The sequence below is a fragment of the Orbicella faveolata genome, unplaced genomic scaffold (assembly GCF_042242905.1).
Source record: "Orbicella faveolata isolate gen_17 unplaced genomic scaffold, um_ofav_v1 contig_25, whole genome shotgun sequence".
Lineage (NCBI taxonomy): Eukaryota > Metazoa > Cnidaria > Anthozoa > Scleractinia > Merulinidae > Orbicella > Orbicella faveolata.
In genome coordinates, this window is record NW_028301553.1 from 18,962,190 (window position 1) to 18,986,256 (window position 24,067).

Here is a 24,067-nt window from a genome sequence, read left to right on the forward strand (position 1 = left end):
CTTTAATTATACAAAAGACCTTTGTATTGCGCCCAGAAGCCTTTGCTACATTCTTTGCTACGGGCCGACCACGTGGACTTGACTGACAGAAGGGCTGGGGACGATAATGAGAGTCTAGCTAGCTGGTACAGAGGTTACCTTCGTTTAGCGCAGGTTACTCTGTGTAGCATACACAAAATTTCACTTTCCGTCGTGCTGTAAACAAAGGAGTTGAGTTTGTTTTGAAGACGTTGGGGAAGGCAATCAGTCAATCAGTATCTGAAGGATTTTGGCCGATCCTTTTGAGGGAAAATTTGGGTACGTCTTGATTATATTTGTTATCCTTGTGGGCACTTAGTAGGCAGTCTTTGAATCTACGTTAGTCCGATTAGTACACACGGACCTACTAAAGACAAACTCCTCCTTTCTTGATGCAAGTTACCGTATTTCATTTTAGCTAATAAGCTTCTTCTTCTGAACTACTGAGCTTAATAATTAAGGGTACATTATTTTATTTCTAAAAGATATTTCTGGCTGGAAATCAACAAGAGCCCATATTTGTATGAGGTCACTACAAGCCTCCCATTTCACGGATGGAAATCTGCCGGTATTTGTTTTTCCGCAATCGCTGACTTTTTATGCCGATGAGCAGTCCACTCACAAGCAAGTTCTCACGGTTTATAACCCCTACGAGTTCATTTTACGATTTAAAGGTATTTATTAATCGTAGACTAGCAGAGACTAGTTACTAGATGCATGCATGATAATTTACATTTGTAAGGTTTGTTTACCTTTTGTAGTGAGTTGACCGGTAGCTTTCATTCATCTTATTTTTATGGTTGTGTTATTTGCTTATCCGTAATGTTTTTTCTTTCATCTTAGTGTTATGCACTGCTCCAAGTAGGTATATTGTGGTGGATTCTGATGGTGTAATTAAACCCAGATGCTGTATCGACATGTAAGCTATACATGTGATGTAAAAATGTACTTGTGATTTTCAATTCCATCACTTATATTAAATAAACAAATAGCCTCCATTTGGCAGGAAAATATGCACGAATATTTGTCTGCAGACATTATTTGTTCCAAGAAGTGAACAGTTTTCGGAGAGCGTAGCTCGAGGAAAACTGTGAGCTTTGAGTAACAGATAATGTCCAAGGACAAATATCAGAGCATATTTTCGCCCAAAATGGAGGCTATTGTGTTTATTATTCTTCAAATCTTTTTTGCAACGCGTGCAGTTTTGAAAAAATGGGGAATATTCTCGGATATTCCCCAGTTTTAGCTGGGGAATATTCAGTCACATGACGTGTTTAGACCAATCACATGCAAGCGGAAATATTTGATGGATTATAACCGTGATTATTATCCACTCCCCCAGATATTTATCACAACGAACTAATGCTGCCCAAATTTGGAAGCTTTTTGTCGTTCTATCAATACATATATATTTTACTGGATGATTTACATCAATGTTTAAATAATAAATAAATATAATTTGTTTAAATGATGTCAATTGGGACACAAGGACAAGGATTTGCATTGGTCAGTGTTTTAATGATGTCCCAGCTCAACTATGTAATTTAATTGCTTTATAAAATCAAGTCTCAACAACAAGGTGTGCTACCTTTTTGCAAAATTACAGAGATAGATGTTGATGATTACAATACTTGGCACAGAGATAACCTGTGATTAATTCCCATATGACAAGCATAGGCATACGAGCCCTTTCGGACTTGAGGGGGTGGTGACCTTATTCTCATGTCTAATGAAACTATTATCATTCCGAAAAGTACAGTGGAATCCTGATTTTTCGAGCCTCCAAGGGAACAAAAATTGGTTTGAAAAATCAGAAAGTTCAAGAAATCAGGGGTAAAATTACAGTGTTTGACTGAGGAGAGGGAAACGACTTTTGGTTCAAGTTATCAAGAGATTTGAAAATTGAGGGTTCCAGAAATTGGGATTCCACTGTAGTTATTTTGAAACCTCACATACTCTATGACCTCAATTGACAGCTTGGTAAAATCAGAAACTTATAAAAGAAACAGTTAATTCTTCCTTGTACGAGAAGTTCAAGAAAATTTTAAAACGGCACTTTGTGGAGCCATTCAAAACGGCTCTTTTCAGAGCCACCATAAAAAAAAAGTCTTGGTCTTCTTTTCCTGTGATTCTTTTGTCATTGTTTTGTTGATGGAAATAACTCCATCTCGTGGATTTCCATGATACACATTCAAACAATATATGGCTTTTCCAAAACAGAATACCAACAACTGAGGATCCTTAGATCATTTGACCAAAACTCTGTTATGACAAGGCAAACGTCAGAGAAAGTAGCCTACAAGCCTGGCCTTGACTATCTTTTAGAATGTTTTCTCCCTAGTACTTTTGCCCGAATCATCAGCGCTTTACCCGAAAAATGTCAAACTTTCTGAAACTGGGGGGGCTGTAGCCCCCCATACCCCTGGCCTGTATACCTATGGTGACAAGGAGCTGGAGAAAGCAGCAAGCAGATTACCAAGCTATTAATGAATAGGCAAATTTAGATTCAGACATAAGTACAAAAAATCTAAGACTTTTACAGTCAAAACAGCTCAAGCGTTCCTGCCAAGGGTGAATGAATGAGTTCATTATTGGAAATTTGAACAATACGCTTATACCATATTTGGAACGCTATGCACCAGGACTTCTCCCGTAGTGGCAGGAAAGATATCAAAGATGGCTGACATCGAAGCAAGTTTTATGGAAGGGACAGAAAAGGTAGGTTTGTGTCAAGATACCTAACTATTTTTGAAAAGGTTCGTTTTAAATATAGTTCATTAATCCAATCAAAATTTGAGTATTGGATTGAGTCTTGTTTTGAATTTTCTACTCTTCACTTGAATAACGGACTATTGAAAGGAGTAATGAAATCAAATTTCTGATAATGAACTGATTCATTCACCCTTGGCATGAACGCTTGAGCTGTTTTGACTGTAAAATCAAATTTTAAAACAGTTTTATTTACTATTGCAGTTGAATCTCCTGTAAGTGACCCAAAATGTCAAGCCTAGGTGGTTGCTTACGGGAGGTGGCCGCTGATGCGATCTTGGACCATATTGGGTCAAAATTTTTCCTCATTAGCATAATTGGTGACCGCAGAGAGTTACCCCACTTTTTAAATGTTGTGTGTACATGAAAAGTCAATTTTGAGAAAAACTCCTGTTTTTCCCATTGCAAAATTTCTGTCTCTTGTACTACCCAGGAATGCACCAATGTTACAACATCTTGTTATCCAATTTCCACCCTATTATCTGTCAAGTGGTCATGTATGGGAGATTAAAAAAAAGAAAATTTCAAACTCTTAGCTCAAAAGATGACTTGGAAACTTTTGTTATTTTGGAAAACTGGTTCCTGCAGAGATGTGGTTGCTTACTAGAGGTGATTGCAACCAGAAGTTCAACTGTACTCAGTTAGCTTTTTTCTGGCATTCCTTTTTTTCTCTTAATTTTTTATTTCCTGATCATATATCAATTTGCTTATAATTTATTTTCCCCCACAACTTTTCTGAAAATCACTTCAGTGAGAGAGTTTCGTGCTTAACAACTTTCTTTGCTTGCTGAATAGGAGCACAAGAAATCACACAGTTGTAAGATATGGTTTGACACTGACTATTTTCAGTGCAGAGTGCCCTATTAAGGATGAAAACTAGAAGTAATCAAAGATTGTGAGAGTGCGTTCGACGTTGTCACTTAATTAAATATATATAAATGATTTCACTGGCTGACTTTTAACCTCTGTCTATTGCTAAAATCAACATTTTTCATCGACAACCGCAGTTTTTATACAGACAGATTTATCATAGTGTCAAAGTCCACCATTTGTTGACACGTTGTGTGACAGCGCAAGTTTCTGTAGACTCACAAGTTTAATAGAACGAAAATATTTACATTTATAGCCTTCAAATTTCGTGCTAAATATTCTCACATTAACTGGTAATGTTTGAACGTAAAAGCTAACTTGTAAAAGTCAATTTTACATACATTATTCTAAACTGGAAGCACAAATGTAAGCAAACATTTATAATCGTGTGCTCGTTATCGTCAGCGTAAACAAACTCCGTGCGACTAACTCGCTTATCATGTTCCCCTGATGAATAAGGTAGACAGTATTTAAATAATTTGCCGTTCCTTGGTTCAGGCTCACTCTTATGGATCTTGCCTTCAGAGTACTTTTCCACCGATTCCAAACAATATTCAACCAGATAAGGACTGAGCTACCTAGTACGTGTCTGTCGCGACTGGAAATGATCAACTTATGCAATCAAAATATAGCTTTTCTCACAGTTAACATCCGGAAAGCCAAGGCGCTTCAAAGTCATGTTCATTTTAAAACAGATAAATTAAACAAGGACAATTTCATCAGATTTCGATAAATGCATCCATCGAGGTGTTTAAATTTACCTAAATCCAACGCTGAGAGCACAATTGAATACTTACAGCTTTCAAATTACAGTGTAAATGTCCACAAAAACCCGCACTTGAACAAAACAAAGACCTGCACTCAAAAGAAATGTACCGCACATGGCTTGGCGATGATGTCATTTGTTTCGCCCCTGCTGCGGGGCGGCCAAATCGGTGTCACAACTTCGGACGAAGGTCCACCGTCCCATGAAACTCGACTCAAGTCTGCATTAGGACTGCATTCTATGAACAAAATAAGCAAACGAAGATTTACACAACATTTTGATGACTCCATGTCATCACTTTAAAGTGCCACTGAAACGAAATTTTCGTACTCTCTATTATTATCCCAATCTATAGTTTCAAACGTGCTTAAAGTAATGGTGAACTTTATTTCTGTCAAATCCTAACGGAAAGTGCTTTTTTTAGCTGTTGAAATCAACTTTTTGGAGCAAAACTGTGTCCGGGCTCTGGAACCGAGTTTAAGGACCTTGTGACGTCACTGGTTGTATTCACGCAAGAAGCGCTATAGATCCTCTCTTGTTTTCACTTGATTTATTCAAGTTTGTTCTTCATATTGTCGATACCTACTAGTTTTCTACCTTGTAATTTCTGTTCAGCCTTGACAGGAAATACACATCATAAACGTTGGAGGGCGCCAGAGAGCGTAGATTCACCAAAATAAATGCTACACATTAGAACAGCTCAGTATACTTTTCGAACATCTTGAGTACTCGATTGGAGATTTCAAAGACAATTGTGGTAACTTTTATATCACATCCTGAAGCCTAAACACGATATTTCGTCGTCTGTTTTCAGCCTGGTTCTGAAATTTGGATTCTCACGTTAATCTAAGGTCTATTACAAGGTTCGAATATATCCACGGCAACTTTACAGCATTAAAAGCCGTAAGCGCATCAGCCATCCACACAATCACGAAGTTATTAACGGTCCACAAGCTTTGAGTCGAGTACTTCTTTGCACACAGAGGGCATCGTTTTATGATACTAATAAGTGAAAGTTCTTGTGGTAGACAAAATGAATCTTTGAAAATTGTGATCCGCAGCAGGGTTTGCTTTATCGCCGCATACGTATCAGTGTAAACAAAGCGGGAATTTCGCTTCTCTTTTACACGTATCTCCCAATTGCAATATTTCACGGCCAATGGATTACTTTGAGGTCTTTAGCAATACTTATGTCTATGATCTTCATTTAATAGTATCCAAGTTCAAAACAATTCGTTAAAACGTCGCTAGTTTACACTCCTTTCGAAGATTCATTAAACGGAATTTGAAGCAATTTGCATATATGACCTTTCGCCGCCGACATTGTCACGCTTTCTCTCGTTTCCTGAAAACATACCTGTAGGGTCATGGCAGCTTAGTTTACCTTTATAGTTTAAATTCGCTCCCTCATATAAAAGAAGAAGGTTTCTTAAATTTTTGCTGTTGTGATAACTTGTAGGATGTAGCAGATACAACTGGACTAAAGGTCACTGTGGCACAATCTTGTCCGCTGTGAAACTCACAAAGTGTCCGGTTTCCTCGAAGCGAAGCGACTCGAAAACTCGAAGCGTTGTTGCTGCGATTCGTGCAGCAGCACTCTGGATAATATTTTCAAAAGCCGCTTTCTCTTGTTTTCATGTCTTTTTTACTTTATGAGTGTAGATATTGTTTAATTGAGTGCTGGCCATTTCACCAAGAGTCCCGATCATTTTGCGATCTAAGAACTCCCACTCGTTTGCTTGCTTACATAAAATATCCTGCAAATATTCAATTAAATAGACTGGAAAGCCCCAGGATCGACTCTCGACCTCTTCATGTCTAAGGCTACTGTTATTATCTGCTTTACAGCTCTGAGATGTCCTTAAGATGTTTTTTTGGGGGCTTCGAACAGTAATCTCTTCTCCCATAATCACTCTAAATGAGAGTAATACAACCAGTGACGTCACTAGGCTGTTTTGGCCGCGCCAAAATGGCCGCCAATTTTGGGCTTAACCAGCCAACTTCGAACAGCTGAAAAAGCAGTTTTCGCTTACCGTATGCGAAAAAAAGTTTGCAATGTTTCCAAGTAAGGTTGAAACTTTATTACTAAGCAAAAATCTCACATACAAAAATTTCGTTTCAGTGGCACTTTAAAGTGAAGAGAAAATAAAATTGATAACTAAATATATACCATGCCAGGTGATAGAATGTTAAGGTGTAAGAGTATACATGTAAATGGTGACAAATTTAAATAAATAGTTTTGCATATATGGAGTCTGATTGTGTGTTTAAGCATGGCCTCTTCTTCCTTATGAATAACATTTCATAAATTGGACAATCCAGATTTCCATTACACTTCTTCAAAATGGAAAAGTGTTGGTAAGGTTGCCGATGGTTTCCAGACCATGGTTGTTCTTAAGTGCTTGCCGATTGCTGAATAACAGTGTTCATCAATATGCTGAAATAAGTGTCAGCTGGTGTAGCCAGCATACTCTGCATCCCACAGATCACATTGATAATTACACACAATGCATTGTTGGCTAATTATAGGTGGTTTGGGCTCACACATCTTGAGGTCTTCACATGTTTTGCTACTCTTGAACACAGGTTGGAGAGTGTGATCGATTTTGTTGCTTAGATCTGCTTAGAATGACCATGGTCTGGAAACCAACGGCGACTTACCGATAACTTTTCTGATGATGACATGGAGTCATCGAAACGTTGTGTAAAACTTCTTTCGCTTATTTTTATCCTGATACTATACTCTTTATAACAAAACCAATTTGCTCTAGATGCATGTGCAAATTAGTTATCATTCATGTCGTCTATATATTAGGTGGGAGATACAGTTCATATAGGATCACACCCAAATGTTGAGTGCTTCTCCTTGTGGAACCATGTAAGACGCATACATTCTAGCATTGTTAGTGTTCTACACTATGTTTCCACACAGTTTTTTACATGTCATGTGATGTGACGGAGGACGGCAGTTATTTTTCAGGTAGTACCACTTCTCCCTTTTCAGTGAAAAACTGAAACACTACTGTGGCTGCGTATCTTACCCATAGGTCAGTTCATCAAATATCTTATCTGTTGTTTTAAAACCAGAATAGTGTGTTTGTCAGGGTTCAAATAAAGAAGGGAAACGTATTGCTTCTCCTTAGTGGCTTGTTTATTTCTTCCCTTAATATTTGCGTCTGTAAGAGCTGGGACCAAAAAGTTCCAGAGTTAGCGGCATTAATGCTTTTCAAATTGTAAATTTGTGACAAAAGAAATCAGGAAAGTACTCAAATTTTGCTGCAGACTCTGTGGCACCTAATGAAAGTGCAAATTAATCAGTCTTTGAGGAGACTCGTTCACCACTGTAGGATATAATCTCAATAGCGATTGATTCATTGATTGGTATTGTTTATTATCAATTGTTATCAGAAATTATTTTTGTCCTTTTACAAGTTGCACTGATAAAATGTTTGACGAAATTTGTCTGTAATGGTTTTATTGATCAATAACAATTTCTTAAAACATGAGCAGGCAAATATTGACGTTAAAAGCTGACATTTCGGCGTCATTGTGACACCATTCTCAAGGCAAAGTGAATAAATAATGCAAAGATTTGATTTCTATACAGTCTCTACAAATTAGCATGATAACAAAGGATCACAAGTTCTTCAAGTTAATACCTTTGCGCGATTTGAGTCCCTTTGCACGTTTAGGGATGGTTTAAGTTTTCTTACAAAAAGCATCTCCTTAATTAGGCAATCAAGTTTGTTAGAACATTTAGTAAGCACATGAATTTGCATATCCTGCATCACACAGGTTACATTAAAATTTATAAACTAGGCACTGAAATTTATAAACCAGCCACTGTTAACCAACAATGCCTAGTTTATAAATTTCAATGTATCCTGTGTGATGCAGGATATGTTGGTTACACTCACCGCCACCTTCACGAATGCGTCGATGGACACAAACAAAAATTGTTCTTACAAATTTGATTCACTTGAAGAACTTGTGATCCTTTGTTGTGTTCGAAAGAACGCAGTTCTAATTGCATAATGCATAAAAATTCAAGACCTGTGAATCTATCTATCTATCGGGAGACACCAATTTGGACCCCCCCCCCAAAAAAAACAATTCTTCGGGGCAAATGACGTCATGTCCATGCTTGTTGCGTCTCCACGTGCTTGTCGCGTCTCCATGTGTTTATCTGCTGTTACCAGCAAGTTGCGTATTGGAAGTTTGAAGTTAGAGTTATGGCGTTAAATGACCTTGTAGCTAAGATTTATCAATGTGTTTACGAAATGTGTACGACTTTTGGGACAAACACAAAGTTGCAGTTTGGCTGCCTGTTGTCTGCCATCTTGTCTTCGACCAAAAACCAACACTGCTTTGTGCGGAATAAATCGATGGAGGAGATGTGTCGTTTCACTTCACTGGCTTTGATTTCTGTGCGCAAAATATATTACTTTAACTTACTGAGTTGTGTAGCAGATGGCCATGATTCGAGGTTATAGAACCATCTTACCGAGTTGTCTAGCTCATTATAGCGGGTTAAATGAATGGAAACAGCTGGAAAAAGAAGCCGCAAATTTAACTAGAGAATGTTGCTATGTAAACAAACACCTAGAAAGAATGTTCAGTAGTTCATATAGTGTGATCGTCCGGGTGAGGGTAGTTCTGAAAAGAACTGTTGTTGGTGACTGATGTTTTGAAAACCTGAGCAGAAGTCATCTTCAGAGTCAAGTGAATAGTTTGTTTCAGTTGATGATGTTATAAGTCTGGTCCGTTGAACGTGATTGGTCAGTTTAGCCATGATGGTATTGACTGAAAGACTCATGCAAAGTTTGTCATCAGTCATTGGTGGGTTTCGATCCGTCTATTGTTAGTGAAAGTTTGGTCCGTCTATTGTTAGTCAAATTAAGTAGGTCTGTTGGAAGTCCGTTTGTCGGTTTCGTTTCCATCATGGATAAGTCGTTTGTAAGGTGCCAGTAGTTGTTGACATCTGTTAAGTGGCGTTTGTTCTAGGTTAGTGTGCCAGCTTTTCAGGGACTGTCAGTCGTTGAAAATAGTTTGTACTGTAGGTTAAGCACTGAGCAGAGTCCCAGTCAATGTTGTGGTTTGTCAGTTGATGATGTACAGCAATGTGATTGTTGGCATCACCATTTCTTGTGGCTCGTTTGTGTTCAGTCAGTCTCGTCTTAAGGTTTCTGCCAGTCTCACCAATGTAGGAAGCCTGGCAGTCAGAGCATTTGATCTTGTAAACTGCTCCCTGTCTGTTGATAGGTTCGTCCCCGTCTTTCACATTGGTCAGTAGGTGTCGTAACGTAGTTGTAGGTTTGTAGGTTTGCTCAGTGCTTAACCTACAGTACAAACTATTTTCAACGACTGACAGCCTCTGAAAAGCTGGTACACTAACCTAGAACAAACGCCACTTAACAGATGTCAACAACTACCGGCACCTTACAAACGACTTATCCATGACGGAAACGAAACCGACAAACGGACTTCCAACAGACCGACTTAATTTGACTAACAATAGACAGACCAAACTTTCACTAACAATAGACGGATTGAAACCCACTGATGACTGATGACAAACTTTACACGAGTCTTTCAGCCAATACCATCATGGCTAAACTGACCAATCACGTTCAACAGACCAGACTTATAACATCATCAACTGACAAAAACTATTCACTTGACTCTGAAGATGACTTCCGCTCAGGTTGGCAAAACATCAATCACCAACAACAGTTCTTTTCAGAACTACCCTCACCCAGACGATCACACTGTACGAACTACTGATACTCCTGGGTTCAAACCATTTACTATATATAGAATGTTCAGCTAGTTGAATGGCTTAGTGAATAACAGTTTATTTATTTCACACGAGTGTAAATGATTATGTTGTTCTGGTCCCCTTTAGTCTCAGGTCATTGAAAGTAAATTAAAAACAACAAACAAAATTTGGCATAGACGCAGAGCCTGAATTATGAAATTGTGCAAACCAAACCGAATTTCCCTTTGGGCAAACGAGAAGATTTTCATGAACGCAAATCGAATGGGAGCTTTAAAATTGCTTACAGGCAAAAGTTTAAGCTTGTTCTTTTGTTTATGTTTTGAATTCATGCTGAATTTACATCAAAACATGAAATTTTGAAGGCCTACTATTTTTGCAAGTCTATGGAAACTGGCACCATCATGCAATGTTTTTGGACTTTGACACTATGATATATCTGTCTGTGTAAAACCTTGGTTGTTCATGAAAAATGTTGATTTTAGCAATAGACAGAGTTTGAAAGTCAGCTAGTTAAATCATTTAAGGTATATATATGAAAGTGATCATGTCAAATGCACTCATGATCTTTGATTACTACTAATTATTATGCTAATTTGTAGAGTCACTGTATAGAAATCAAATCTTCACATTATTAATTTTATTCACCTTGCCGTGAGAATGACGCCGAAACATCGGCTTTTGACCTTAATGGTTTTATTGAGTCATTTAATCATAGCCTGTATCTTAAACCATCATTGACGAAGTAACAAGAACAGAAACAACAGAAACATTTTACAACGCCAGAAGAAGCTCAGGTCAGAGTAACAGCTTAAAACCCTCCAGTTGCATTGTAGCATCAGCATTAAGATGAACCAAAATAAACAACAGAGTCAGTGTTCTAGTAGTTTCAATTATTTGCATTAGGAAACAAACTTAAGAATAGAACTCGGAGTAGGCCAAAAGGAAAAGATAATCTAGTAGCATGCTGAAGATGAACGTCTTGTGTTGTTCCAGGTATTATTTTACACAATAAGAAAGCCATCTTTGAATAGTCTGGGTGGTTATTGTCGATGTTATTAAAATCGACAACAATCGATATTCTTGAAGACAGGAATTATTGATTGCTATCGATTTTTGCCAAACAATAGCAATTGATGAAGAAATTTTTCTGTGAGTTATCAATTACCAATATCAATTGATAGCAATCAGCTATTGATATTGATTGATGTCAATTAAATTGCTTGATTTCCGATATCGATTTTTATCGATTGACCACCAAGGTAAATACAAACTGGAAGTGAACCGAGCAGGGGTGAGTACCTGTGTGACTACCGTGCCAGAGCTATCAATTGCACTCTGCACTATCAGAGATTGTCTCACTAGTTTGATGTTTCGTTCAAGACATTTCAGCTGGTGCTTGAGCCTTAATCAGTTGAAATATTAACGTTAGAACGTGTGATTAAAAAAGCAGCGCGTTGAATGAGCGCACTGAAGAAAATTCTGTGTGCAGTTTCAAGAAAATGTAACGTGAGACTTATGTGCATGCCAAAGACTTGTAGTAAGACTTCTGGGATGGCCATGTGGTCATTTCCAGATTGTGGATCCTTTGTTGACATTCAGGCTCCAAGAAGACTCGCTCGTGAAAGTTAGCCTCATGTGCAACAACTCTGACACTTCCAAAATCCATTTCGTGGTTGTTTTCGTGGACATGGCAGGAGATCTTGGAGTCATGGTTGAACATGGAAACAGCCCTGTTTTGTTTTGTAATCCAAGTTTTCAGTGATCGTTCAGTTCGACTGTAGTATACAGAACTGCAGTTGGTGCAATTGATTTTGTACACTGTACCAGATTGTGGCTGGTCAACCTTTTCCTGGGCTTTTGGTCTTGGGAACAAACTGTTCACAGTTCTGAATGAGTTAAAGGTGACTTTGATTTGTTGTTGCCTTAAGATTTGACTAATCCTTTCCGAAATGCCCTGCACATAGGGTAGCACCACGAAATCATTGGATGGTAGATCGGTGGGGGTTTCGACAGCAATCTTTCACAGCTGTTGATGAAGGATGAGCAGTACAGCCTTCACACATTTTGTTCACATTTCCCTTTCTGTGTTGATGGTACAAAATCAGTGTACAAAATCAGTTACACCAACTGCAGTTTTGAAAAAACGGATTACAGAACGCGAAAGGGCTGTTTCTATGTTCAACCATGACTCCAAAATCTCCTGCCATGTCCACGAAAACAACCACAAAATGGATTTTGGAAGTGTCAGAGTTGTTGGACATGGGCTAACTTTCACAAGCAACTCTTCTTGGAAGCCTGGATGTCAATAAAGGATCCGCAATCTGGAAATGACTACATCGTCATCCCAGAAGTCTTCAAGTCTTTGGCACGCACATAAGTCTTACGCCACGTTTTCTTGAAACTTCCCGTGGAATTTTCCTCAGCACGCATTTGACATGCTCCTTTTTGAATCACACGTACTAACATTATATTTCAACTGCACCAGACGAAACGTCTTGAACAAAACATCAAAAAATAGTCAGTGTCAAACCATTATCTTACAATGTTAGCTCCTGACTACCACTACTCTATGTTTTTGAACTACACAATTGTTTGGCAGTGAATGGGACTAAGATTGTTGGGTGCTCGCTGGGAACTTGAAATAGGGAGGACAGCAACACATCCCGCAAAGTAATGGTAATAGTTTGTCAGCAACACACCCTACAAAGTAATGGTAATAGGGGTGGCAGCAACACACCCCGCATGTAATGGTTTAAATACTACTATTACTATTCACACTCGCTTTCAGTGTTAGGTGCACAGGCCACATCTTCTGATATGTTGCGTAACCTGGCCTAGGTAAAAAATGTAAACACAACAGACTTTTTTACGGTTGAACTCGACTTTTGATCACTTTTAGTCGTGAAAGACGGTTTTAGTTGACATCAAACTAAGGTTAGGAGAATCAAGAAGTCATTCTGTGAGAGATAAATCAACTGTTTTGAATGTTGACATCTTACAACAGTAGCAGCCTAATTCTACTGGAAGTCACTATTGAGAGCCAATCAACTACACGCAAAGCATTGTAAGTACATGGCTCTTGTAAATCTGGAAACATATAAAGTCCACAATCATTATCTCCTTCAGCCATTTGAGGTAAGTGATTATCATTTATCTGTCATTTCTTCCATCAGTAACTGGAAAAATTGTCTGATGGTTGAAAGATGTTGCCTATACACATAACACTGAAAGCGGGTGTATACCAGGTATAGTCAAGTGATAAAGCAATAATCGATATTAATCGGTAACAATTGCCAATAGCAATCAATGAAGAAAAAAAGTTGTGAGTTATCAATTGTTATCGATTGCCAATAGTAATCAATAGCAATTGGTTCATCGATTGGTATCAATTATTATCGATTGTTATCAGAAATTATTTGATATGCTTCTGATGTAACAAATAAAGAAGCCTCGACTGTGCTCTGTTCTGTTGTAAAGCTCACAGGAAGCGTTAGAGCACAAAAGAAGTGTAGGGGAAAACATGGGACAAAGTCAAGTGTTTTTCCCTACTTCTTGAGTGCTCTACCGCTTCCTCAAAAGGAAAATATAATCTAGTACAGCACCATGCTGAAGATGAGTTCACATCTCGTGTTGTCTCAGGTGTTATTTTACACAATAACAAAGCCATCTTAGTTCTCAGGTGGTTATTGTCGATTTTTTTTCAATCGATAACAATCAATTTTCCCAAAGACAGGAATTATTTATTGTTATCGATTGCCAATATTAATCGATAGCTATCAGTGATTGATGTCAATTGATTTCTGATATCAATTTTCATTGATTGACTATGCCTGGTGTATAAATTGTCATTATTGGATATAGTTTTGCTAATGTTTTGGCAGAAGATGATATGGTACTACATGTATTAAATTAACAGCACTTTTTAAAAAGGCACAAACTCTGGTCGAGTCAAAAAGTCAAGTGATGGTAATGTAATATACAACCATTAGCTCAGGTTTTGAGCTTAAGAGTTTGTGTGTAATTGAAAGGTGCAGTTACTGTCAATAATACAATGGCTTTTCCATTTGAAACATTACTTCTTTCAGTGTCATCCGTCACACTGACATTCAACCATCTATCAGACAGCACGACAAATTTAGACTTCACATATTTGAGCATGGCTTGCAGGAGGTTATTGGTAAAAAAGAAATCATGGCTATACTTGAGCCCAGCAGGACCCAACAACAGGTACTTATCTAAACATTAATTTTACTTCTTGAATAATTAATAAATATGATTGACTATTGCAATCTTATTCAACAATGGACAATCAGGACACATATATACACATGCAGGTTACATAACACTAAACAGTGAGTAATTTACAAGCAGAGAAAGATATAGCTACTAATTAAAATTAATTGAAATTATCTGCTAAGCAAAAACATATCTGTTCTAGTTAAGAGCTTTACTATTGCGTTCATAGAACGCAGTCCTAATGCAGACTTGAGTCAAGTTTCATGGGACAGTGGATCTTGGATCTTGCAAGACCGATTTGGCTGCCCTGCAGCAGGGGCAAAAATGAATGACATCATTGCCAAACCATGTGCTGAATGTCCATCCAATAGCCGTGTCCATCTGCTATGTCATTCTTGTTCTCTTTTGTGGCTTCTTTCTTTGTTTTCAATGTTTTGGAGTGTTCTTTGAACTGGTTTTTCACTCTGATTGCATTCAACAAAGAAGGGAATGCAGTCCCAGTGCAGTCTAAAGTGATATTTTTTGGCTGGGTGAAGACAAATAACATCATTGCAAAGTACGTGTTTTGATTCTGGACCGTAAGTGGCCTCTTTTGTCAGGATGCGACATGATGTGCTTTTGTTACATAACTGGGACAACAATTATTTGTTCTGACTTTGAATTACCTTGGCTTTGGGATGTTAACCATGGGAAGAGCTATATTTCATTGGCTATATTTTGAGTCCAGTTAACAAATTTTATAAGAAAAGATTTGGAAATACATGAGACAAGAAATATAAGGGATAGAAACCAACGTTTCAGTACATCTTACGGGTGATGGACAAAACACTGACCCCCGTCCATTGACTACCCGAATGGACTAACCCTAAAAATAATATAATAACGCCAGCATAATATAATAATAATAATAATAACAACAACAACAACAACGCCAGCAACCAGTATTTTTCTCAAGTGCATTGTAAACATTCAGATTCAGGCTGTTTGCCTCCAAATTATTTGGGAACAATTAAGGGCTATTAATAGATGGAAAGGAATTGAATGTTCTGACTACCTTGTTAATTTGTCATTGTTCCAGGAAGGTTTACTATTCAGCCATTATTCTTGTCACCTCCTATCATGTCATCTTTTAGCTTGTGCATGTGTAGTGGCTGACTGAATCGTATGGAATAAAACTGAAAATCATCGTGTGACATTTACATTTAGTAATGCGCTATTCCTAAATCAAATATTAGACTGGGTTCTTCACTCACATCTCAGTCGCTTTTCAAGTTATTATGTTTACACTTGTATGATCCTGATACTGATTGGTACCTCTGATTGATAACAGCCATTGATAATTAAATGATGAAATTTGGTTTGAATTTACGCTTTTCACACCATTTTATGTTCAGCAATTTTTTATTCAAAGTATAATTATTCAAAATGGTGGTTAGAGGCTGTACAAGATGATCATAAGTGGAAGTTATGTGTAATTTAAGTATACTACCAGCTATACTAGCAGCTAAGAACATTAAATAGTACTTATTTGGAATATTATTTTGAAGGTTAGTCCATTTCAGGGTAGTCCATTTGGGTAGTCCATGGACTGGTGGTCAGTGTTTTGTCCATCACCCATCTTGTGCCATTATCAAGGTTACATAATTAAAGATAAAAAGTGGTTTGTGAAGAAGCTAAGTTTAAGCAAATTTGCACAAGATGCACTGAAACGTCAGATTCTATCACTTATATTTCCTGCCTCATAAACAAATTTTGTTGACTTTAATTACTTAGTTCCAGTGGCCAAAAATAGTTCATTATCCAACGAAGCTCAAAATTGAATTGATGGCAGAGTCCTCTCAAGTCAAGATCTATAAGAGTAAGCCAGAACTAAGGAACAGCAATGTAAATGCTGATTATTTCTATTCATCAGCGGAAGTATTCGAATCAGTTGCCAGTCGCACAGAGTTTGTTTATGATAACCCATGGATAAACTGGCACATGAGTGCAAATGCTAGCTGATATTTGCGCTTCCAACTTAGAATACCAGATGTAACACAAGTATACTTTTAAAAATTAACCTTTATGCTTAAAAATTGCCAGTAAAAGTAAAAATGAGGAGATTTTAGCATGAATTTTGAGGGCAAATGTTCTATTAAACTCATGACTTACCGAAACTGGAGCCGTCACACAACGTGTCAACAATAAAGCAAGGAAATCAAAATACAGCCAAACCTCTATTAAGCAGCCCCTTATTAAGCAACCAACTTTTATTTGGCTGCCAGCGGCCAAAATCCCAGAAAAGATTGTCAGCTGTACACTGTAATAAAAACCTCTATTCAATGGCCACCTCTCTTAAGCAGCCACGGTCAGCTTTTTGCCATCCCAAGGTTGATCTTGTTTTGTTTTATACCTCTAAGAAGCAGCCAGTTGTCTCGTCCCCCAGAGTGGCTGCTTTTTAGAGGTTTGACTGTAATCTACCCAAAAATAGTGGACTTTGTCATTATGTTACATCTGTCTATAAAACTTCAGCTGTTCACAAAGATAATGATTTCAGCAACAAACAGCTATTTAACTTAATCACAGGCGTAGAAAACAAACGCACTCCTAATCTTTGATTACTACCAGTTTTGTAAAAAGAAACAGATTAGACTGAGTATTGAGGAGAAGGGATGGTGCAGGCTGGCACAAATGCAGCTCAACTCCCATTATTGTGGCCTCAACTGAAAAGAGTGGTTATAGTGAGCCATCAAAATCTAAGTCTTGGAAAGTGCTGGATATACTGTTTTGAGCAAATCACAAATTATCACAGAAAATTTAGTGGTGAACTATAAAGGCTGATAGTGGCCCACCACAGATGAATGCAATCACATTACTCAGGATCAATTTAAGCCAATCGAAATAACAGAAATTTAGTGGTAAACTACAAACGGCTAATAGTGTACGCTAGCTCAGCCAACCAAATTTACAGCATTTTCACTAGTAAATTTGAGTATTGACACTGCTTGACTTCTAACCATTGCTTCTGCAATCACTCAAAAAAACTAGTAATATGGCAGCCAATTTTATTTCAAAGCCAAAACATTTGATCAGAAAAACTCAATTCTGGATGGAAATAATAACCGTTAGTTAATAAGTTATCTCCTATGGGGTAACAGTTACCCTATATGAGCAATTAAAAGATATTGCAAGAGAACAGATCGACAACATCAAAGGAAGTCCATTCCAAGTTGGAATTTTGAATGATTTCAATTACCTTAACCCTAACCCTAAGTTTTGCCCTTTTTATAGACAATTTCTCAAAGAGCAACATGGCTTTAGTTTTTCAAGACATAATTATGTTGTCTATCCACAGTCATCTTTAGATACATGTATTCTCGTGAATAACATTGCACAACAGTGAAAATAGTTTTTGGGGGCAGAAATACCCCAAAGAAGTTGAAATAAAAAAGGGTGGTTATTAATATTACTATCAAAGTGGCTGAAGGCAATGGATAGGAAAAGAATCAATGTGGCTGTGAGCCACTGAACTTGGAAAATAAATTAAGAAAGGGTGTTATGAGGCATTGCTCATTAAGGAACTACTTGTGATCTGAGGGCAGTCTAGCTTTCAAACAAGCTCATAAAGCCTTTTTCCATTCAGGGGTGTGTTGTGATATTTGCAGAATGAAAAAGTTCAATGTTAGGAAACTGTTTGTTACTCAGGCCTGCCAACACGTTTTACATTACATGTATCTGTACATGTCTTCCTTGTGCTGTAGTCAAAAATGGCAAGATAATTTTGTTTGGTCAAAAGTGAGGTATAGACTGAGCAAGAAACTTGAGCCTGCAGTATGTAATCCAAAGATTAATACTTTCACCCATTGGTAACTTATGTACAAGTAGCTCAGGGTGATAAGCGCTGGCTCTCCATGTGGGAGGTTGGGAGTTCGAATCCCAGTGGTGTCTACTGTTTATTTTTCCTTTTCTTCTTCATTGTTTTTTTTTCTTTTTCTGTCAAGAAAACATTTACTGAAGGTAACGTTTGTCTTTCTGTTTCTTGTGTTAAAAAAAAAAAATTGTCTGGAGCCTTAAATCATTCGTTTATATCGATTGCTTTTGCACTCACAATATCACGTAGGTTTGTGAAGGAAAAACCACAAAGGCTTTCCCTGAATTGAATCGCTAAGGAAGAACCATAAGTATTTTCCTTTCAATGAAAAAATTGTTATACCTTCTTCCTCTCGAAAATAACTAACTTGATACACTGCAAGCGACTGTAATTATAATAAATAGTCTGTTTTATCTGTTAATAAAAATAGTCTACAATGCTATGCAACCAATCTATTTCTCTCAGTGATTCTGGAGAGCTTTGACTGATTGAACTTTGACAAATGAGCTTCAAGTAATTGAGGGTGGAATTCAAAAGAAATTGATTTGAAGGTAAAAAATCTCAGTCTTTGATTTAGCGAGAGGATTGATTTATCGAAGATTTAAGATACTGCAGGTAAGCAAATGTTACTAGCAAATCCTAGAGAATTCTAACAACTTTACTCATAATAATTGGTTCAAGTTGGTGCAAGATTTGTGTTACTGGGGGTTCCAGTTATTAGGCGCTAGGAGTAGTAGTAAACTGTAGTTTAAGTGCAAGCTCATCACAACAAGGATATTGATTTATTTGTTGTTAGTGAAATGTAACCTAGCAATATTTCATCTTAGACCAGAGAAGAGGGAAGATCTTTAAAGAGATTACAGAGAACAGGAAACAGTAGTGTCATTACAGAGCACTTTACTGCCTCAGGTGAATATCTCTAATTTCTTCACAAAGTCATCAGCTGTCAGCAATATTTTTTCATACACTGTTGTTTCTTTGTTGCAATCAGGTTGTTGTGAGAATCCACGGCATCAGAATACTCTGTGCAGAATTTTGGGATAAGCTTTGCTGAGTTTGGTTTGAGCTATACCCTGCAAACTTCCCAAATATGCTTTAGTATGTTAATTGATTCGATTCTATAAATATGATTTTCTAATACCCTTTTTGTTCAAGGGGTGGATCCCAGGATGGAGGGAAGGGGGTTACTTCACAAAGTTTTATATGGGAAGGCCGCACCCCGAGGTCTAACCCCCTACCTTTTTGTATACCATTTAGACAGAAAAGGTACCCCTTTCATTAGCCTCCTACGCAGACGCTCTTTGGGCTCCTTGTGCAATCTTCTTCCCCCTTGAATGTCTGCTGAAAAAAACAGCACATTCCTTACCCTTTGTGGTAAAGCTGAGCTGGGGATCACATGAAAATTATTTGGAGCCAATCAGTGCCAGCTTGTTGTGTAGTAAAAAGGCTCCCTTGAGGTGAGAACTGCGACACAAACTGTTTCCTTCACGTCAACAGCAACATTCTCAAATGAAATTCTGATCCCATCCAAGTTCGTAGATTTATAAGCACTTCATCTTTTTCACGCCGAAATACACTATAGTTTCTCAAGGGCCACTGATTTAAACATAATATCATAAATTTCTCACAAACTCAATGAAAGGCCACATATTTTGGCGTCTTGGGATCATTTCTCAAGTTCCAAGCAGACTTCGCGCAGGCTTCAGCATTTGAGAGGAACTAACCAAATTAACAAATGTCTACGTACGAATACGTCTATCTCTTTCTTCACGTAACACTCTGTAGCTTTTTACAGATAAGTTATTTGGATCGAAGGTTTTAATGTCCAGATACTCGTTGAAAGGCCACGCTGGTATCCGTTGAAGTCTCTTGCAATATTGAAGCCGAAAGTCCACAGCCCTGATCAGAACGCGAGCAAACAAAGGGAAAGGAATGTACCCTTGGTTTCAGCAGATGTTCATGGGGAAGGAAGATTGCATGACAAGCCCAAAGAGTGTCTGCATAGGAGGCTACCCTTTCATATACCTTTTATTGAAAAAAGGTATCCCTTTGACATGCCTACTTAAGAACACTGCATCCTTTCCTAAACCCTTGGAACAAAGTTAAATGAACAATATTACAGGAGAGCATAAAACATTACCAGATACAGCCACAAGGTGTCTCTTCAAAATATTTTAATTAAAGGCTCTTTAAATATGTGATAGATTTTCTTCCCGTTCACATACCTCAGCTTGTGAAATCCCTACCCTTTTATATACTTGAAACCTGAAAAAGGTACCCCTTTCAGGCAGAAGTAAGTACCCCCCAGGGGTGGGGTTGGATATGGTGAAATACTCTCTACCCGCTAGTGATGTAGCCTCTGGGAAGCTGCATTATCCACAAAGTAAATCCAGGAGGTATTAAACTGATTGCACCTTTTGAAATGTTCAACTTAGTTTAACAAATTCATGGTTTTTGATAATTTTAAAAATTAATGTCCAATTCTATCTAAAACAGTTATTAATTATAATTACTGTCATTATCATCAAATTTTAAAGTAGCAGGTAAAATTTCAATATTGTCGATCAAGGATGCAATTAATTATGCACATAGTTATTATGTCCTTGGAAACAACAACTTGAGGAGTTCACGTTTTGAGTTTAATAATTGCCATTTAAAATTTGCTTCCTGCTACTATAAAATATAACGTAAATGGATTAAATAACATGTGTGATTACTGTTCAATGGCAGCACAGGTATGAATGTCAGCACAGTTACATAGGCAATTTTTATTTCTGAGGAATCACATTTACATGCATATTAATACGTGGTGGCTTCATAATAAGGATTCAACTGCACTAACATTTTTGTTTATTTTACAGGAATTGCTGATCAGCAGGGTCCCAGTTTGTGGGTGATAATAATGGCTGTTGTCTGTATTATCGCTCTCATGTTACCATTGGAAAGTGAAAAGCAGTCAGATCTGCCTCACTATCTTCTGTTATCTGTCAATCAGAAGTTATTGGCTGCTTTTATCTTAGGTAAGCTGGCTGAATCATTCCTAAATGAACTATGGTAAATCTTTCAGACCACAGTACTGTTGTAGTTGAAAGGAAAAAATATACCTACAGCTGTAGAAAGATTGAACACACAGAAAGAATGTTTTAAAGCCAGACTTGATTCTGTCAATAAACCGACAGGACCAGGTGAAATTTTCTTTAAATTGTAAGTTGTGGGATTCTCTACTGGCACCTCTAGACGTGAGTTTGTCACACATTAATTTTTTGGTCTTTGTTTCTTAAACACTCTGATAGAAATAATACAATTGTGTGTAGTTATATTGATAAAAGACATCAACTTATATCAAAAGTGGTTTTATTGGAAATTATTCACAATATTTTCTCAGTATTTCATTCAAAATATTGAAAGGAAGTAATTGTTCCCCATATGAACAGTTGTTTGGGATCTCACTTCCAGCTTATGTGAGCGAATAGAACCTTTTTCACCTTCTCACCGATACACATGAAGTCCAGCAATCTGATTTCATCATGATTGTATACACAGTGTCTGTGTGTACTCACACTTGGAAATTAAACTAGTGACAGATGAAACACTCACACTTCTCAAGCTAATATATTTTTTGAAGCAGTTGTAAAGAATATTTGATGATTAACATTCATGCATGCCATTTATTTTTAGGTCTTATAACAATGGCCATACTAAGGACATAAGAGTTAAGTAATAGTACATCATCAATTTTTTAATAACTTGCTTGCTATGCTTGTAGAAATGGCTGGGGCCTCTGTAAACACAGCTTCAGTGCTCACTCAGAACCAAACTAAACCACCACAGGATAGGAACATTAGAGGCTAAATACAATTAGTGTAATGTTGCAGCTCACATTAAAACTAATTAGTTATTAATATTACATGGATGAGCTCAAGAATTCTTTCAGGAGGTAGTTGATGAAGCCAAAGGGCAATTTAATTATCACTTCATAGAAATCGAGAGGGCATAATCTATTTTTTTAGTACAAATTTTGTTTTAACTTTATTTCCCTCAAATAACAATTTCCAGTTATAACTCAACATATAAGTAGTAGTATTAAACTTCACCCTTTGTGCTTGAACTTAACTCTCATTTGAGAAGTTACAGCAGCTGTATATGTGGTTAAAGTTGCTTATCGTCGAGTCTCCATTATTTAATATCATAAATTTAATATTATCGAGTAATGTTCTAAAATGTTCCTCCAAAACTTTGGAAAAAACGAGAAAACGTCTGGAGCCATTTTTGGAGACAACTATCACGTATCGAAGGCTGGTATAGTTTAGCACTAAATTTTCTTTTGTCATCATTTGCCAAAATGATGAGCACTAGCTATCAGGCGAGAAAATGCCCGTGGGCTGCCAGACAATAGTGCCGGCATGCTCAGCAAAGAAGCTCATGAAACGAATCTTTTAGTTACAGTTCTTTAGATGAAAATGTAATGAATTCACCCTCCCATATGGACCTCATTAGAAGATAGGACGAAGAAGTAGTTTTCAGGCTGAAAGCTAACTAAAGGAAAACTACAGTACAGTAAAACGGCAAGTGGTTGCAGAGATTTCAGAGATTTGCAAGATTTGTTTTTCATATGTAGAATATTCTTTGCACGCATATAAATTTACTCTCATCCAAAAAGGATATCTTTTTGAAAATGCGAAAACTCCAAGTACCCCATAGTGGTTGGAAATTTCAATAAATAAATTCATTTCGTCTTTAGTTTTCAGGCATCCCGCATGATAGAGTCCTTACGTAAAGACATGCATGATGATCAGTTGATGCCGATAGTGTACTCAACCACTCATATTGAATCATTAGTAGAATTCTACTAACTAGATTTCATCACTAGAATGTAACTTACGCTTACAAGTAACTGAAAGATTCCAGTATGGGGATTCCCATATAAGAGTGGCAGAATGTTCTTTGGGACGTTTGGTGGAACCCAGAATCTTGATTGGTGGGTGAAATTGAAAAGTGGACTGTGTGCATTGTCGATCACTGTAATATCAACAAAACATGATTTGAGATGGAAAACTTGTAATTGCCACTTTGAAAAGCACATTATTGGGAAGTATATTAAATATATTTATATGTACTTACAGTTTTTAAAATGTGTACATGCAGTTAGAGGGAAAAGTAAAGAAATTGTCTAACTGGAGAAATATTTTTAGTTCTACAAAGTTTTGTTAACCTCACCTGTGAATGAGTCTTATGATCAGTCAATCTTGATTGAGAAATAAAGTAGGCTAGGGGAGAGATGAAACAACAAGGACAATTCATAATAATAAATATTACTGATTTTGCTCAGTGTACTTGAAGACAATTTTTTATAGAGATGAAACAACAAGGACAATTCATAATAATAAATATTACTGATCTTGCTCAGTGTACTTGAAGACAATTTATCTCACTTGTTTAGTATTCTTTAGTTTTTATTACTGTAATGTCTGAACACCAGACAGGTCCTCAATGCAGGCAGATTCCACACAAGAAAACACACACCCGTTTTCAAGCCACCATCTTCCTTTATTGTACTACCCACAATGCCTTAGGGCTGGGCTTGCACAGGCAACCCAGTTACAATCACTACATCTCCCCTCTTTTTAAATAAATGCAATGGTACGATGAAAGGTTAGACAAAATCAGGTATAAAGTATAAACTATAACAAGTAAAGGGTACAAAATCCAGTGCTAATAAAAGACTTTCAAAATGAAAAACTTATAGTCTCTTGTTCAACGAATAACGCCATAGTTAGAA

At 37.2% G+C, this 24,067-nt stretch overlaps 1 protein-coding gene across 2 annotated transcripts; it reads left to right on the top strand.

The window, feature by feature from the left end:
- Nucleotides 1-150: 150 nt before the first annotated feature.
- LOC110041169 (motile sperm domain-containing protein 1-like) lies at nucleotides 151-24,027 on the top strand. Of its 2 annotated transcripts, none has more exons than XM_089293447.1 (7): nucleotides 151-297; nucleotides 504-692; nucleotides 862-937; nucleotides 14,288-14,429; nucleotides 19,116-19,197; nucleotides 21,150-21,308; nucleotides 22,055-24,027. In XM_089293447.1, exons 2-7 carry the CDS (start codon nucleotides 542-544, stop codon nucleotides 22,138-22,140), a joined length of 696 nt encoding a protein of 231 aa, XP_089149573.1. In that variant the 5' UTR covers nucleotides 151-297; nucleotides 504-541; the 3' UTR covers nucleotides 22,141-24,027. The 2 variants fall into 2 exon arrangements, with proteins under 2 accessions (XP_089149573.1, XP_089149574.1); XM_089293448.1 differs by having other exon boundaries at nucleotides 155-297; nucleotides 21,967-24,027.
- Nucleotides 24,028-24,067: the final 40 nt, after the last annotated feature.